General features: G+C 41.2%; 1 protein-coding gene across 2 annotated transcripts; it reads right to left on the reverse strand.

Annotated features, from left to right (window-relative positions):
* Positions 1–7,348: 7,348 nt before the first annotated feature.
* bcl6aa (BCL6A transcription repressor a) lies at positions 7,349–17,872 on the reverse strand. Of its 2 annotated transcripts, none has more exons than XM_066709180.1 (9): positions 17,754–17,872; positions 12,471–12,642; positions 12,028–12,249; positions 10,914–11,885; positions 10,593–10,774; positions 10,144–10,311; positions 9,885–10,015; positions 9,613–9,750; positions 7,349–8,609 (listed from the first exon to the last, which is right to left on the reverse strand). In XM_066709180.1, exons 1-9 carry the CDS (start codon positions 17,782–17,784, stop codon positions 8,466–8,468), a joined length of 2,160 nt encoding a protein of 719 aa, XP_066565277.1. In that variant the 5' UTR covers positions 17,785–17,872; the 3' UTR covers positions 7,349–8,465. The 2 variants fall into 2 exon arrangements, with proteins under 2 accessions (XP_066565277.1, XP_066565278.1); XM_066709181.1 differs by lacking the exon at positions 17,754–17,872 and adding an exon at positions 13,666–17,529.
* Between the last annotated feature and the right edge of the window lie 1,206 nt (positions 17,873–19,078).

A 19,078-nucleotide genomic window follows, 5' to 3' on the forward strand; every position in this document is an offset into this window, starting at 1 on the left:
AGAAAGTGGTGTAACAGAAGTATTTTTTGAAGGGTATACTTTCAACAATCAAATATGGGGCCTTCTTGAACAAACAAGCTCTACAGAAGGTGGTTTCTTGAATGTTGTTGGTTCAGTAGAAGCTGGTGCATTTGAGGGTTTGACTAACATTATAGAAATTGAGTCTGCAAACATGCCTCTCCTCTCTGCCTGTGGGTGCATTTAATTATTTTCTGCAGATTTTGCCTCCTCAAGATCACAGGCATCCACAAGCTCTTCAACAGTCCCCCCTCCTCTCCCATCCCTCCCAAGTCTCCCACTGATCAAGCTTCCTTTTCTTCATTCTCCTCTCTCCTCCACAACGTGTGCCCTGCACCCTCGCCGCACTCGCCTCCTCCAAGCGACTGTTCCTGATCTACTCCCCTTCATCTCCTCCCTCAACTCCTCACTCCTCTCTGGCTGTTTCCCCTCTGCTTTTAAACAAGCTGCTGTCATCTCACTCCTCAAGAAACCAACCCTTGACCCTACCTCTCCTCAGAACTACCTCCCTATCTCTCTACTCCCCTTCCTCTCAAAGAACCTCAAGCGTGTGGTCCGCCGTCAGCTCTCTGCATTTCTTTCTCCATCACTCACTCCTCTGCAATCCGGCTTCTGCACAGTTCACTCCACTGAGAGGTTCTCCTGGCAGTCACTGACTCCCTCAGCTGTGCTCGGGCGGCCTCCCTCTCCTCAGTCCTCATCCTCCTCAATCTCTCTGCAGCATTTGACACAATCGATCGCTCTATCCTCCTCTCCACTAAGTGGTGGAACGACCTTCCCACCGAAGTCAAAATGGCAGAGTCCCTGACCTCCTTCCAGAGACTACTCGGGACTCATCTTTTCAGACTACTTGCATTACATTTACTATGTACTCATTGTTTTTGATTTCCCCTATGCTCCCTTTCCCTTGGCCCTTGACTACGATTTAACATCTTTTCTGCACTTATCGGCTTTTACAATCTAGGATGTAAGACCTTATTGTTTACTGTACATCTTGTACACTTGTGTAAATTTGAATTTGTAAAATGTATTATGCCTTGAACTGCACTATATTGCACTTTGTATTGCTCTTATTTTGTACGTTGCCCTGCTAAGGAAATGAGTGCCTAATAACCCTGTTTATTACAGTATGTAACCTACTTTTGCCTCTCCCAGAAGTATAAACATTTGTTTGAGATACAAATACACTATGTGCAGCAAAACAATTTAACATGGATAAACTTGAGCTGTTCACCAGCATAAACCACCAGGAAACCCCACCATACTCTGGTTACCAGCTAAAACCAGAGTGCAGTGGCTTAGCTGGTCTAAGCATACATTTTTTTTTCAGCAGGGTCCATAAAGGTCTAATATCTGAGGTGGAGTCGTGCACTTGCTTTGTGTAAAATAAGCACAGCTTTCTTTTCAGAGATGGTAATGTGCTGGGATCAGTATTGCCAGGTCCTCTCCTCAATTTCCTCCCTAACTGGCAACACTGGCTCGGATTGTGATGTCTCCTTTGCGGTCTCTTGTGATTTCAGTAGAAGCGTGCTGTTCTTTTCAGCAATCTGGAGGAAGCTGCCCTTAGTGATGCTGAAGTAATTAAGCACCTATAGTTTCTTTAGTCAAACCTGCTTTCCAAAGAACAGAAAATTTAATTGAAAATTGAACCATGTTACCACAACATCTTTTCATTTAATGAATCTTGGGAACAGCTTGATTATGATTTTTTTTTTAATTAACTGATAATGTAAAGACAGTATTTTAAAGTAGAGATTACTTGTAATTCCAAGAAGTCGCCATTCCCCTTGCTTTTCTGATCACAGGAAGAAAACATCACAACGGCCCTTGTGCTTAGCTCAAGTTAAGAAAGTTTGGATGATGAGGTAAATGAACATCGAATGGGAACAAACTATTTGAGTTGCTATGCATCAAGTGCACTACATTTGTGAACTTGTAGGTAGTTATTTTTTGGAGAACATGTTTATTAAATTGGTTCCAATTACCAGCTGTAAACAAATGGTGGGTCAATTGAGGGTTTAAAGTCCCAATTCTTTTTTTATTTTTTTGGGGGGGCCAATCAAGAATACCATGGATGTAGTTACTTTACATTTGTACAGGTATCCATGAACAAGGAGTGGCATTGGAGACTTGGTCCAGAAGACTGATCTACTATATATATATATATATATATATATATATATATATATATACCGATCAGCAATAACATTATGACCACTGACAGGTGAAGTCAATAACACTGATAATATCGTTATCATGGCAACTGTCAGTGGGTGGGATATATTAGGCAGCAAGTGAACATTTTGTCCTCAAAGTTGATGTGTTAGAAGCAGGAAAAATGGGCAAGCGTAAGGATCTGAGCGACTTTGACAAGGGCCAAATTGTGATGGCTAGACGACTGGGTCAGAGCATCTCCAAAACTGCAGCTCTTGTGGGGTGTTCCTGGTCTGCAGTGGTCAGTACCTATCAAAAGTGGTCCAAGGAAGGAAAAGTGGTGAACCGGCGACAGGGTCATGGGCGGCCAAGGCTCATTGATGCACGTGGGGAGCGAAGGCTGGCCTGTGTGGTCCGATCCAACAGACGAGCTACTGTAGCTCAAATTGCTGTTAAAGTTCATGCTGGTTCTGATAGAAAGGTGTCAGAACACACAGTGCATCGCAGTTTGTTGCGTATGGGGCTGCGTAGCTGCAGACCAGTCAGGGTGCCCATGCTGACCCCTGTCCACTGATGAAAGCGCCTACAATGGGCACGTGAGCATCAGAAACTGGACCACAGAGCAATGGAGGAAGGTGGCCTGGTCTGATGAATCACAAGTTCAAGGTGTTGACTTGGCCTCCAAATTCCCCAGATCTCAATCCAATCGAGCATCTGTGGAATGTGCTGGACAAACAAATCCGATCCATGGAGGCCCCACCTCGCAACTTCCAGGACTTAAAGGATCTGCTGCTAACGTCTTGGTGCCAGATACCACAGCACACCTTCAGAGGTCTAGTGGAGTCCATGCCTCGACGGGTCAGGGCTGTTTTGGGACCTTCACAATATTAGGCAGGTGGTCATAATGTTATGGCTGATTGGTGTATATATAACAGTCATTTTATTGAAAATATTTCAACTTTAAAAATGGTCTGTAATGCACTGAACTTAGTAAATGTATATAATTTTTCCTGACATGTTTATGGGCGTTTAAAAAAAAAAAAACACAACCCACAAATCTTCTTTACAAAAGATTCCAATCTCTTTGCTACACTTAAAAGGGTATTTCTTTGTTATTGCATGCATTGTTGAGCAAATTCAGCATGTACTGCCTACAATACACTTCACTTAAGATTTTCACTTATTCATATTTGTGTTTTTAATTGTGAAGACCATTGAGACAATGTATTGTTTGATCTGCTTTCTGCATTAGTTTGTCTTGGGTATATTGTCATGCCTCTTTGTCAGGACATTCTGCTGTCATTGGAAGTAACAAACTTGAAACTAAGTGTTTAAAATACAATTTAATAATTATCCAATGTACATTGTGTTTTCCAGATTTTTTATTTTAATTTCTTCATTGTAACTGTGGAACGTCTTTTTTTGTCCTTCACCTGCCAGGATCCTTTTGTGGTTTATTTCATGATTTAAACAACCAATAAAATACATTTTAAATAAACTGATTCAATGTCAATTAAAAATCCTTCAGATAATCGAAACCTATAAAAGGTTATTAATTAGAAAAGCCATTGGGTCCATCTTGCTTGTTTGGGATAGCTAATTTATCTCAACATCTCTTCCAACGGTTTATCACGTGATCCCTGTGAGGGAGTCAAGCTGAACAACATGGTTTTGATTTTAAATTTATTGTCTTTAATGGACCACATTGGATCATCATCCCTAGAGAATTTGCCCATTGAGGATTCAGGAATGAGCTCACGCTTGTCACTTTATTCTGTCAACAGGCTTGAAGACTTGACAAGGCATAGATGACCATAACAATTCCTCATCCACTGCTCTTGCCAGGTAAATATTGTTTACTGAATTAATCCAGGTTTATCATGAATGGCCAAGAACTGGTGGAGCTAAAAAGAGAAGTCTGTGGAGCATCAGATTACTTGTGGCTCAAATGACTGCAATCTGTTCTTGATTTGTTTGTATTCACTGTAATATTTACTTGTTCTGTTACTGATTTCCTCTAATGACTGATTTAGCTCAGAAGCTGAAATGTTTTGGCAAATGCCTTCTTTCAGTTGTGTAACTCTGACATCTTGTGGGGATAAAAGGTATTTGCTGAAGAATAAAACCCATCCCTCTTCCATCATGCCAACAGTAGTTACCATATATGAGTCTGTATGAATATAATTTAAGGGCTTCTATAAGCTTCTGGTGAAAATATTAAATACTATTACCTTCTTGTGTGGAGATGTGCTTGTTTTAATATGCCTTGTTTTTTTTAAAGAAAGAAATACAAGTTTGAACAGTTCATAAGAAACCTTTTTTTTAAAGGTCTTCAAGCAGGTGACATCTGGTTAGGTACTGAAAGCATTTTAAAACACCCGCTGACAACACTCCAGAGCAGACCAAGCTAAGGTACCACTAGGTCTGTCCACTGACCACCACTGATTGACTAGTTGATTATTTACAGTTAGTCATATGATTGCATAAAAATATACATTTTGGACCTTTAGCTCTAAATGGTAATTAGCATATATGCATTAAACTGTATATGTATGCCACAGTACTTCTATGTAAATTAAAGAAAAACTAAACCTGCAGTGTGATATAATTCTCAATTTAAATCAGTAAATACTGAAATAACCCCAACAAAGATTAACAAACTAAAATTTCATCAGTATCTAAAAGGCCAAACTAAAACCATATAGGTATAGTGCATCCGGAAAGTATTCACAGCGTCAGTGCACAGCCATTTTCAGATCTCTCCAGAGATATTCAATCAGGTTCAAGTCTGGGCTCTGGCTGGGCCACTCAAGGACATTCACAGAGTTGTCCTGTAGCCACTCCTTTGTTATCTTGGCTGTGTGCCTAGGGTCGTTGTCCTGTTGGAAGATGAACCTTCGCCCCATTCGGAGGTCCAGAGCGCCCCGGAGCAGGTTTTCATCAAGGATGTCTCTGTACATTGCTGCATTCATCTTTCCCTCAATCCTGACTGGTCTCCCAGTCCCTGCCGCTGAAAAACATCCCCACAGCATGATGCTGCCACCACCATGCTTCACTGTAGGGATGGTATTGGCCAGGTGATGAGCGGTGCCTGGTTTCCTCCAGACATGACGCTTGCCATTCAGGCCAAAGAGTTCAATCTTTGTTTCATCAGACCAGAGAATTTTGTTTCTCATGATCAGAGAGTCCTTCAGGTGCCTTTTGGCAGACTCCAGGCGGGCTGTCATGTGCCTTTTACTGAGGAGTGGCATCTGTCTGGCCACTTTACCATACAGGCCTGATTGGTGGAGTGCTGCAGAGATGGTTGTTCTTCTGGAAGGTTCTCCTCTCTCCACAGAGACACGCTGGAGCTCTGTCAGAGTGACCATCGGGTTCTTGGTCACCTCCCTGACTAAGGCCCTTCTCCCCCGATCGCTCAGTTTGGCCGGGCGGCCAGCTCTAGGAAGAGTCCTGGAGGTTCCAAACTTCTTCCATTTACGGATGATGGAGGCCACTGTGCTCATTGGGACCTTCAATGCTGCAGAAGTTGTTCTGTACCTGTCCCCAGATCTGTGCCTTAATACAATCCTGTCTCGGAGGTCTCCAGACAATTCCTTGGACTTCATGGCTTGGTTTGTGCTCTGACATGCACTGTTAACTGTGGGACCTTATATAGACAGGTGTGTGCCTTTCCAAATCATGTCCAATCAACTGAATTTACCACAGGTGGACTCCAATCAAGTTGTAGAAACATCAAGGATGATCAGTGGAAACAGGATGCACCTGAGCTCAATTTTGAGTGTCATGGCAAAGGCTGTGAATACTTATGTACATGTGCTTTTTTTGTTTTTTATTTTTAATACATTTGCAAAGATTTCAAACCAACTTCTTTCACGTTGTCATTATGGGGTATTTTTTGTAGAATTTTGAGGAAAATAATGAATGTAATCCATTTTGGAATAAGGCTGTAACATAAGAAAATGTGGAAAAAAGTGAAGCACTGTGAATACTTTCCGGATGCACTGTGTATATATATATATATATATATATATATATATACATACATACATACATACATACATACATATATATACATTTACAGACCGATCAGCCATAACATTATGACCACTGACAGGTGAAGTGAATAACACTGATAATCTCGTTATCATGGTACCTGTCAGTGGGTGGGATATATTAGGCAGCAAGTGAACATTTTGTCCTCAAAGTTGATGTGTTAGAAGCAGGAAAAATGGGCAAGCGTAAGGATCTGAGTGACTTTGACGAGGGCCAAATTGTGATGGCTAGACGACTGGGTCAGAGCATCTCCAAAACTGCAGCTCTTGTGGGGTGTTCCCGGTCTGCAGTGGTCAGTACCTATCAAAAGTGGTCCAAGGAAAAGTGGTGAACCGGCGACAGGGTCATGGGCGGCCAAGGCTCATTGTTGCATGTGGGGAGCGAAGGCTGGCCTGTGTGGTCCGATCCAACAGACAAGTTACTGTAGCTCAGATTGCTGAAAAAGTTCATGCTGGTTCTGATAGAAAGGCGTCAGAACACACAGTGCATCACAGTTTGTTGCGTATGGGGCTGCGTAGCCACAGACCAGTCAGGGTGCCCATGCTGACCCCTGTCCACTGATGAAAGCGCCTACAATGGGCACGTGAGCAACAGAACTGGACCACGGAGCAATGGAGGAAGGTGGCCTGGTCTGATGAATCACGAGTTCAAGGTGTTGACTTGGCCTCCAAATTGCCCAGATCTCAATCCAATCGAGCATCTGTGGGATGTGCTGGACAAACAAGTCTGATCCATGGAGGCCCCACCTCACAACTTACAGGACTTGAAGGATCTGCTGCTAATGTCTTGGTGCCAGATAACGCAGCACACCTTCAGAGGTCTAGTGGAGTCCATGCCTCGACAGGTCAGGGCTGTGTTGGCAGTAAAAGGGGGACCTACACAATATTAGGCAGGTGGTCATAATGTTATGACTGATTGGTGTGTGTGTGTCTCTATTCCCTCAGTGTGTCTGGGCAGAGTAGATCTAACATGATGATTAACCACCTTTGCATAGATTGAATATGATTTAAACATTATGGTATATGAAACAAGCTACTACTTTTAGTAATGAAGGCCTACACTGGAATGTCATTCCTAGGCTAAAATGTCCCCAACCCCACCCATAAACAAATGCACAAAAATATACATAGAAATTCAATACTTTTATTTTACATTCATACATCTATATTTTACAATATAAGCTTAATGCAGTTTAAAGAAGCCCAACCCCAAATATTTCCTGAAGATTTACAGCTCAAGCAATGTTGAATTTGCGGGTTTTCAAAGATAGATGAAAAGCAGAAAAACAAAACAAAAAACAAAAACATGAACAGGACCAATATTGTCCTGCAGTCGTACCTTAATAGAGCTGGGCTGAATGAAGTTTCAGTCACCACAGAAAAAGGCACCTTGAGTACACAGTGTATGTACAAACAAGAACTGAACAATATTACACCCTACTTTAGCTTCTAAAACAATGACGGAAAACTGTAAACCTTCACTTGCAAAAAAAAACAAAACAAACAAACACATCTATACAAATAATTTGAAGCAATTTAGACAAAATATTTTCTTGCTTATACAGAAGCAATACCTTAAAATACATATTTTAAACATTAATTCCAGATTACTTTCTGCCAGCAGAAAGCAATCCAATCTTGACATAATTATACATTGTCACATAATATTTATGAAATTGCCAATTTCCTTAATTTTACAGTCAGCGAAAAATCCACTGTTTCGTGCATCAAAGTGTTTAGTTCAGTTTTGAAAGATTCTGATAGTCATAACATGTACACCTATATATAAATGTATAGTTATTTTACGACCATTTCCCTAAAAAATATACCATCCAATCAATCAAAATTTCTGTAATACTTTCAGAAAAGTATGTTCTTTATATAAAATACTATATCCTCAAAAACTGGATTTTTATAGGTTTACATTCCATCCTTTTTTTTCACCAAAATAAAGCTTTATATACTTCAGAAAGCTTATAAACACTCCCATCTTATATATATATATATATATATATATATATATATATATATATATATATATACACACATACATATACATACACAATAAAGTGACTATAAATAAGAGAAGATCTGATTCTAGTTTCACATGTAGAGGAAACCCGTTTGGGGAGGCATATTCTGCCCAGGTTTTTATCCGGTGCAGTGTGGCACTACAAGTTTGGACGATTGTACAAGTCAGGTCCTTCAAATCCAAGGTCAGATTTGCTTTCCAGTTGCTGCTCAGCAGGCCTTGGTTAGGTCAGTTGGCAGTTCTGTAGTGGACATGCGGTACTGAATTTTTGTGTTGGTGATGGCTCCGTGTTTCTGTCGAAGGTGGAGTCTCAGTTGACTCTTGTGGCGAAAGTGCAAGTTGCATTTCTCACACTAAAATGAAAAAAAAGTGGTTTAAATTACTGGAGCATTATTGTAAATCCCTATATTAACGCCTTCATTTCGACAAGTTAAAATTAGCAGCAATCAAGGACTGACAAAATGATAAATCTGTATTCTTTACTGAACAGACAGAAATAACCTCTTTAAATTGGGCACTTGAATTGCTTTCACTATTCAAATTCATATTTTTTAATATTCAAGATTTTTTTATGCCGATGCCTACTCATTATGTAATTAGCCTGATGTGACCAAAAGCATTCAGTAAACACATGAACCACTACACATAATACATACTAATTGCAACTGTTTCTCATCTATTAGTTGATTAAATAAAGAAAACAAATGCAATTTGAGACCAATTACACATGAGGAAACTAAGCTTGAGAATTTTATTAACCACGAGTTATAAAAGGATAAACTCGAAAATTGCTTGGCTCAGGCTTCTAACTGGGCTCCTATACCTTTCACAACGATGCAGATTCTTATGCAAAAATCCTATCCTAGGCTACATTGAAAGAAAGTATGGTTAAAAAACCATCAGAAAATGTATTAATAAATGCATTAGGCCTAAGCATTCTTATTCAAGAAAAGAAGCATATCCACATGCTCTGGGGAGAGGTGTGTCCGCACTGCAGAGTCGCTTTACGATGTATTACATTTCAAAGGTCACAACCCAACATTAGGATAGTGTAACACAAATAGCCGTTTTTAAATTTAATTCAGACCAAGCTTTTCAATTAAAAAACAAACGAACACTTTAAATATTTAACGGTTAGTCAAGATCTGGGTTTTAGCATTACACCAATAGGTATCTTTATTTAAATAAATGTAGTTGAAGCATGTATTTTCATGTAGAGGATGGGATGAAGCTTGCTTATTGGCTGTGCTAGATCACCGGTGTATAATCAATTAAACAATCTATTAAATAGTATAATGTTAATGGCAAAAATAACCAACCAGAACAAGTGACAGTATGTGTGCGTGCCATACTTACATGATAGGGCTTTTCTCCTGTATGAATTCGAAGATGGCTCTTGAGAGTTTGCAGATGCCTGAATCGTGTTCCACAGATCTCACACGGGTAGGGTTTCTCACCGGTGTGAATCAGCACATGAGCACGAAGGTGAGCCACCTGCAAGGAATAAGACATTTTAGACATGCAACGAATCCTTAACAGGGGTTGCGGACCAGACCCATTTTATTTTATGTGCTACAGCAAAGAGAAATGAGTGGATAGGATAGAATATGGATAGGACCTCTGCTTACCTGCACAAACCGAGCTCCACAAGTCTCACATTTGTATGGCTTTTCTCCTGAGTGAATGCGAGTGTGAGTCTTGAGGTTAGCTGGTCTGTTGAACTGAGCTCCGCAAATGTTGCAGCGATACGGTTTCTCTCCTACGATGAGGAAGACGAATCAAATTAGTCATGACAGTACCCCATTATCTTCTATTCATTTTGTGAAATACCCTAGTTTTGACAACAGGAAACTTTTTCCACCTGGCATGGGGTGAGTTGGACATTACCTGTGTGGACGGTTTTATGGCTGGCAAGGTTTCCTTTGTAGCGGAAAGCAGCCTGGCAGCGATCGCATTTATATGGCTTGTCACTGTGAACCTGAAGCGTGTGACGTTTTAGAGCATCTTCCTCTGCAAATTTGGAGTCACATTCATTGCAAAAGAATGTTCCATTTTCTGGAAATGACAAGAAAAATGACTGCATGAAGGAGGTGCTACATGAGGTGCATGAAAAGCTACACAAAAACATTTCTGTACCCCAAATTCAGATTTGTTTTCATAGTTGATTAAAAGTTTATATATTTGATCACTTGCATACATTCACACACAATCCTTTCTGTATCTTTGAGACAGACACTGGTGCTATACATCTTAATTCTAGCAAGGATCTGGCTGTAGTTTTCAGGCTTTCAGTTACTATTATTTCAATACATAAAAATAAAAAATAAAATCCTTACCACAGCTGGAGTCAGAGTACTCTGAATGTAGTTCTGACATCTCTTCCCCAAAATGAGAGCTTAGAGTGTTGGGGCAGACATCTGAGTGCTGCGGAGACTGGGAGCCACAGGAGGAACATTTTAAGTGGTTCATGTAGAGAGAAGAGTGGCTGTCATTATTCCTTGGAGATCCTTCCAATGCCCTGAAAAAACAAAATTAAAACAAAAATCAGAAAACTGCATTTTACCATTCCTAAAGCAAAGCTAAAAGGAAAGGGCAGGAAAAGGCAAGTATGAGTGGAAATGGCACTATGGCTCAGTGCTCTGTAGGAGGGGGCTCACCTGTTGATGATGTTGTTAAGACGGCTGGCCTGAGGTGCAGGCAGATCTTCCCCATTTTCACTCAACTTGGCAGCAGTCTGCAAGTCCATGTGCTCAGACTCACTGGACTGAAGGTAGGCAGGAGAGCCCAGGGTCTGGGGGGAGCGGGTCTCTGGGTCCCGGGGGCTTCCTTCTTCCTCCTTTGAGTTCTGGTTGACCGAGTTCAGCACGATGAACTTATATTTCTTCCAGTTGCGGGCCTTGGGGTCCTGGGTTCCCTGGGAGGAAGGCAAGGCTGCCGTCTGAGAGAGGGCTGCGTTTTTGCTGCTGCTGGACTCGGTAGGGGAGTTGGGCTGGCAGTCTGACTTCAGTGGGCTCTGAGGGCTGCTCATGAGGCCCTTGCGGCTCCCGGAGGAGATGCTCAGAGTGTAATGCTGATGCCTCATTTCTTCCTCTTCCATTGGTGGGTTCTCTTTGCTTTCTTCTGTCAATTCATGCCCTATGGTAGAAAAGCTATACTTTCTTGGCGCCAACCCCGCAGACTGAGGGATACTCCCATGGGTCTCCTTTCTCTTCCCATCATCTGTGGCCACTTCCCTGCTGGAGTAGTTGGTGGAAAGGCAGAGGTTGGAAGTGTTGGTGGCACCTCGGTTGTAGTCTGCCATCACAGTGCTAGTGTTATCAAGGGGCAAACAGTGCTTCTGGTGGATGCTTCCTCCTTTAGGGAAGTCAGAGAAGGGATTTTTGGCATCTGACAGTTTTCCAATAGGAATGGGGAGCCCCTGGACTGGCAGGTGGCTGTAAAGGGGATAGGAAGCACCGGAAGCACTGACCCCACTGTACATGCCAGGACCATACCGAACATCCCTGAAATGGGCAGACCTTGTAGGTAAATTCTCTACCACTTCATGGGCCCTGTAAGCATGAACATCCTGAGGTAACAGCAGGGCAGAGGTCAAAAACTCTTCCCTGGGCAGCTTGGCTGAAGAGTCACTGGAAGGAGAAAAAATAAAATTGTAAATGGGAGCTCTGGCCAGAACGACTACATAATGTGTCAACTTTAGAAATAAAGGTTTGATTTATTGGGTTTTGGATCAACCTGGGTCTTAAAGATAGCCTTTCTACCATCCCTTACCTGGATTTGATAAACCTGTGGCAGGTGTCAACCACGTGATCCATTTGCAGGTAGATGGCTGTGTTCATGACTGCCATGATTAAACTTTCCTTCAGAGTGAGGCGCGAGGTGTACATGAAATCTAACAGAATTGCAAAGCCTTCTGGATCCACCTTGGGGTCCAGGCTGATGGCGTTCAGGTTGCATTTCAGCGAGTCCGTAAAGATGGTATAGAAGAGCCCACTTTGAGACAAGTGAAAATGGAAAACATTAGCAACAATTTGCAATTAATACACTTTTCAGAAGTAATGACTTTTAGTAAAACACTCATATTACATTCAAAGCACACTACCAGGATAAACTGAGAAAAAAGACATTTCTAGATTTGTTGTACCAATATCCCAAGTGGGCTATTTCTTCTGGTATTAAACAGGCGATGGGGTGGTGTTCAAAAAGTTGTTTACCTGCAGGCCATGAGGACTGTTTTGTGAGCTCGAAAAGGCTGTCTGTTGACCAGGATAGTGACATCAGTCAGGATGTCTCTGCTTCGAAGACGATTCAAATTGAGTAGCACGTCACTTGCATGGCGAGTAAACTGAATGCAGCTGTCTGCTGCGCATGCCATTTTGTCGAGATCTATTCATAAAAAACAAAAACAAAACAAAACACACACATTAGAATAGTTTGAATAATGCACTGTATTTCCAGAAGTTGTACAAGTTATTGTAAAGTAACTGGGTAGCCCATATATTATTTTCCTGTTGCATGACTTTAAAATCTCTATACAAGTTATTCTAAAATGGTTTCTGTATACAGTTTAATATTACACTTTCCCAGTGACATTAAGGACATTCTTAAACCAACCCAGTTGTTTAAAGTTGTCCATAAAAGAGTCAAACCATTTTAAATGGCAGCAATATTTTGTCTAGGCTAACTTAATTGCTGAATCCCTTAGCCTAACCTTTCAACTGCAATTGGAAAACATTTGAATTCCTAACTAATTCAATCCATCAACAGAATATCGATAATACTACTTAGTACCAAAGTTGTGACAAATCCTTTACCTATAATATTCATTTATTTTGTTCCAACTTAATGCAGAACACCCACTTTATTGCAGTTGCTATACAAGAACCTTGATAGGAATAGAAGGTATTTTAATTAAAATTGTTCCAACCTGTATTTGTATGCAGATAGTGCACACACGTATAAACGCCTACACTGCTTACAAAAAATATTTTGAACAAATACACATCATATCGATTGCCTTAACAGACCATTATTTTAATGTAAATGTCCCGTTGCCATGGAAACGGTACCACAACTGTATATTCGAAATGAACGATTCATCTGCTTTAATGTTAACACAAATAACATACTGGATGCATTGAATCATTGTTAGATTATACTATAGATCATCAATACATGATCACCAACAACACACATACACACTCCATAGTTTAGCCTGGTTGGTCTGCAGGGTAAATATGTTTTCACTGAAGTTACCATTGAAAAGTTTAAAGCACAGGCAAGATGGTCATCTTTACACATTAAAAGCATTTTGCTCCTATCGCAGACATTTCAAAGATCACTTAAAAGAAAACAGGTTTGAGGTTATAGTCATGTAAAACATCAACTTAACTGTAGGCTAGTCTGTACCTTATTCGAAGAAGCAGGACATTGTCTTAGAATCTTCTTTCCCCCTTTTGGTTTTGCAGTTTGGTATTAATAACACGACATACTTCATCTACACGTTGTTTCAAAGTAGATTTAACTAAGTAACGGGCAAGTGCCATTGCATTGTATATTTGCTGCAGAAGAGCAGGGAATGTAGCTGTGCACTCATTCCGGGAATGCGGGCTGCAGCCGGGGCGGATTTTCACAGAATAAGTCTGGTATCTCTTCAGATCCAGAAGAACTGGGCTTCCTGGAAAGCCCTTCGAGGTCTACAGCAGAAGACTGGTTTATGCAGTTATTCTGTACGCACCACTTGCGTTGAAAGTTTAGGAAATGCCCCAACACACCCACATGGTTTTCTGATTTAAAAACGTCCGAGAAGGCGCCGTCTCCATTAAGAAAACGGTTACTGCAATTCTTCTTATATGGTTATTGTTGTTGGTGTTGTGTTTTAAGAACTTTTAGTGCATCTCTACACTTAAAAAGGCAAACATGTTATACACATAAGTGGGACTTTAAAGGTTAAATTCAGATGACAGACCCCGCATTGAAAGTGCATTTCACACCCACGTTTTTAAGAGCTTTTTTTTTTTTTTTTTTTTTTCCGATGCTTTATTTCAGCTAAACGAAAATGAGTGTAGCCTCTATGGCTGTAATCTGATAAAGGAAATTTCCAGTAAACTTTTTATCCGAGTTCAAAACATCTATAGCCCGTATTCTTGAAAAAAAAAAAAAAGGTCGTTTTCTTAATGTTCAGTGTATTGGAGGAAAGGGCGCACACGCCTGCAGACGGCGCAGTCTGATCAGCTGTGAATTGTGGACAGGTTACATTTCTGAGAATCAGACCTTTTTCAGCCCTCCAAAAAACAATATTCCGTTTCTACAGATCTACGATGCATGTTTCAGAGAAATGCGTCCCTTTTTTCTTATTTTTTTTTTAAACATTTTCCGGATGCAAATTAGAGCCGTAGTTTAGAGGCTGCTTGCAATAAAACGCATGCCAAGAATACAGCAAGAATTCCTGGAAGCACCACAGTAAGCGCCCAACACATCAGAAATCATTTGCTGAATGGGATTGTGAGGCTTTTGGTTGTGCCGTCAGCGTTTATTAGTCTACAAAAGTTATAATTAAATGTAATCTGAGAATATGTGTGTGAAGGAGTTTGACAGTTTGTTGTTGTTGTTTTGTTTGTTTAATGACTCATACTAATAGAGCATGTATAATATAATCTATGGGATTATAAAACACCGACTGACAATATCTTCACTTGGTGTGTGTGTGTGTGTGTGTGTGTATACACATGTATAGCATGCATATGATATTAAACCGACTTCCCCACATAGTCTCAGTGCACTGCAGACCTACACTAATGCCACAGGGTGGTTTCCTGCTCCACCATAAAAAAGCAAAAGTCACCTTTTTAACCTGTGACATTTAAGCGTCCCACAAGGACCTTCCCCACCCCCATTAAATACATGCGTGTATTGATACGGATGTATTTATGTCGTATATTTTGTATTATTTAAATCACTGAAACAACCCGAAATAAAGAGAACTGCATGCAATAAAGTCACATCTTCCGACCTAGAATTATAATTTAGCCACTAGATGTCACAGCAGTACACTTTTTTTTCCCCTCACTAAATTGGAGGAGCATTTTTAACTTGACAGGCAAACAGGCTGTAGTTAATACATTCACAAGTAATTAAGGTACTTGGAGAACCAAACTTTTTCAGAGAAAATACGGAAAGGACATTATATGACAGGTTTATTGACAGGCAAATGAAGCACAAGTAAAATACTGACAACAAAATAACCTGCCAATTGAACAGATTGTATATAATTTACGTTTATAGTTGGTCTTTGCCAATTCTTTAACTGAATTAAACAAATAGTGGTGGGGGGGGGGAAGGTATCCCAATACAAATATACTTATCCAGAATTGGATACGTTGCATTTTTGTTGTGGAAGTATTGTTTAAGTTTTGGTTGTTTAGTGGAGAGTGGAAATCAATCAGTTCAACTTGAAAGGAGTCAAGTTTAATTGCGCAAAGCAGGAAACGTTGGGAAACATTTGGTAGACTCATAATCACACAAGTCATTAAACGTGTCACAACTTTCTGTTGGGTATACATGCAGTCCTCATACTTTCACATTAAATGCATGCATACACATTAAGCTTAAACATTAAAATCTGCCACCCCAATACATTCAAGGATTCTCTCTTCTGGACGTTCCCACTGAATTCCCAACATGTTTGTGCGATTTAAAGCCAAACCAGGAAGGCAAATATGAACGATTTACTAGCAATACAAACAATCTGCAGCAGTGAGACACAGATCTGAACAGAGGTGTTTTAAAGCTACATTTCACTATGACAAAACCTTTAAATGGTCTTTTGGGATATTCGGACAGATCAGAACATTATCCAGAGAAAGACAAAATGCTGATCATATTTTAAACAGTCTATTTATTCTCAAATGATATATTAAAATACAAGACAAAACTTAATTTGATGAACTGCCTGAACCCTAAAACAGATTGGCTATCCAAGAATAGCGTGTAGAGGATGTCCAATAACACGCAAACCCTGGACAGAGATTGATGACCCCTCTGCCTCGGTGCCAAAGTCAAGGGCTGCTACTCGGCACTTAAACCTGTATTTAGGAGGCCAAAGCTAATACCCCAGAGACAAGCTGAACGTAAACAGCATTGCAACCAGAAGTCCTTTCCTTTCCTGAGGTCTATACACCAACATTTGGGTTAGCTTTCGCTTTTTTTATATAGGTTTAGCCCAAAGAGTAAGAGCCCACAAAAACAGTTAGCATCAAATCACTTTGACTGGGCTTTTAGAAGTTTTTCTTGCCATGCCGAATATACACGCACTCGTGCATTCTTCCTAACAAAATGCATACACTGCAACCTGGAGACTGTATAATGTAAAACTGTTTATTTGAAAGTGGCCAACTTCTAGATGTGCATACGCAAAACACCTGTTCAAATTGGCTTATGCGGGTGTGTATATATAGATCCAATATAAGCACAGGCACAGAGCCGTAGCTAGGCTTGCAATAAGGTATTTACACCTTGACAGTGCCGCCAACCACAGTTCAAACCAGTTATATAAAGGTATTTTCCTGTCGCAGAGCCATGTTTGTATCCCATCTCATCGGCATGCAGTCACTACCCACAGAAACACCCGCAACGCACAAACACAAGCGGGGTGAAAGCGACCGGCTCGGCGCAAACGACAACACGGGACCGCCTGCGTCGCCGGCCGGGCGAGAGCGCCGATTTTATTTTCTGCAACCCGATCAGACAGGCTTGGCCAGTGCCGGGCGGATGATCCCTCCAGCAGTCACTGTTTCTCAACGCCTGTGCCATTTCTGAGCCAAGCCTGAGTCACGCAGATCGTCCAAAAATACAGCCCTCCTCTCCAGCGTGTCAACACTTTCCAAAAAGTACCAGCCGCCCACTAACTCGGACCCGCACCGCCAGCGACGGCCGGGGCAGGTGGCGCACACGGGCTAAATATAATCCGTACATCTGCCCACATCTAGATCTCTGTATGGCACCAAAAACAAACCAGCGTGGCAGAATATATGCATTCGTGAAATGTACAGCTTGACATGAAATCACATTCGCGTACAGGATTACACAGTCAGTCGTAAATAAAGAGCTGTTGGTTCGAGTGCTGATCGGGGTCTCAACTCCCCTCTGACACTTCCCCCCCATCCGCAAACTCTTACAGAATAGCCGAGCATACATTTCTACAGTGTTGCCGCAAAGCCCTCGACTGAACAGCCGCAGAGAGCAGCTCCCGCACAGCGGCGGAGAGAGAGAGAGAGAGAGAGAGAGAGAGAGAGAGAACTGTCAAGAGTGCTGTCAGTAGCCAAGCCACACAAGATCAACACTGCGCACAAAATAAACTGCCCCAAACACCTTGAAATCACCTACAACCCTTGTTAAAAAACACATTCACACACACGGCTGTGTTTGAGCTAAGCCACCTGCAAAGAAAAGTACAACTTCGCGCCAAAGTATTGGCAAAAAAGAATTAAAAAAATCACCTGGTAGGGCTTTCCTAGAAACTTCTTGCATCACCACTTCTAAGAACCCCAGTTCTAAGAATCAGAGGAGCTCAATTCTCGGAATTTGAGCTTTGGGCCGTACCACTGGCATCGGGCAGGGGAGGATTAGGTTTTTGTCAGGGTCGTCTTAACAGCATTTCAGGAGAACGATTTTAGCGGCACATATACGACTTGAATTATCACAGAGAAAGAGATGGAAATCGAAATGAAGCTGATTGTTCTTATGGACGTATTTGGGGGGAAAGGACAGAAAAATAGCGCCCCGTGCCGCGCAGGTCCCCCTCTACGGTGGCTCGCTCCGAACACAGACGGTCACGTGCGCAGACGAGCAGTCGACGTCGCGCGTGGCTCTGGGCCGGCCTCGCAGTTCTCAGAACTAATTTGCTATTCCATGACATAAGCGCGGGCTGCTGCTGCCTGTGCGTGTACTAAACCCACAGCCGTAACATACACACAACACAGGAGGGGTGCTTATACACAGGGATGCATGTCCCTTATTGTTCTCTCAATTACTGTTTTTTTGTTTTGTTGTTGAGGTAGCTTTTTCCCTTTTTTTTTTTTGTTTTGTTTGGTTTTCCGGTCGAGATCTTTTTGCAAATGCTATTTTGTTTTTCTCTCATTGGCATTGGATTGAAGGCCCATCATCCTGCGAGGGTTTCGTTGGAACTGGGAATTGTTTATGATCGCATGACACTGTGCTTGAAAACTGTTTTTTTTTTTTTTTTTTTGTCAGCTTGGAGGCTACGTTGGTATTTCGTTTATTTTTGCCATTAGACCAATGCAATGCATTGCATTTGAATGTAAATATGTGCATGCCATTGGTGATTGCTGTTGGTACTGGTGGCATGCTGTGAGATGTTTAATGGATATAATCGGTGATTAGTTTTAAAGGATCGTATGCTGCTTTCCTGCAATATGGTTTGCAAACTATAAAACAGCATTTCACTATGTAATTAAAGAACTACTTAAACTTAGTCAATGCTTAGTGATTCTTTACAGCAATCCATAGACACTAAAGCTAGGGGTGGGCGGAGGTACCGGCTGCTTGCTTACACTGTAATGACAAATAACAACATGCAAAGGTACTGTATCTACTGCATAGTTTGATGTTACAAACCAGGGGGTATAGATTGGAGGATTGAGATACAATATACATGTTTCTATTTGTCAGCATTTGAATTGCCTATAATCAGCTGGAATAACTAATAATATTTTGGACAATAAGGCAACGTCTTCGAATCGATGCCCGAATCTAGTACAGCTTTTCACTTGAGAAATGCGTTTCTGTGTCAGCAGAAAAGTAT

Source organism: Amia ocellicauda, chromosome 7 (assembly GCF_036373705.1).
Source record: "Amia ocellicauda isolate fAmiCal2 chromosome 7, fAmiCal2.hap1, whole genome shotgun sequence".
NCBI lineage: Eukaryota > Metazoa > Chordata > Actinopteri > Amiiformes > Amiidae > Amia > Amia ocellicauda.

Excerpts from the sequence above, each read along its gene's own strand:
- bcl6aa (XM_066709180.1), bottom strand. The coding sequence starts at position 17,784 with ATGCAAGAAGTTTCTAGGAAAGCCCTACCAG. Across the intron at positions 12,250-12,470 it reads ACAGTCCTCATGGCCTGCAG|TGGGCTCTTCTATACCATCT; the intron begins GTAAACAACTTT and ends CTTGTCTCAAAG. Across the intron at positions 10,312-10,592 it reads GTACTCTGACTCCAGCTGTG|AAAATGGAACATTCTTTTGC; the intron begins GTAAGGATTTTA and ends TGTCATTTCCAG.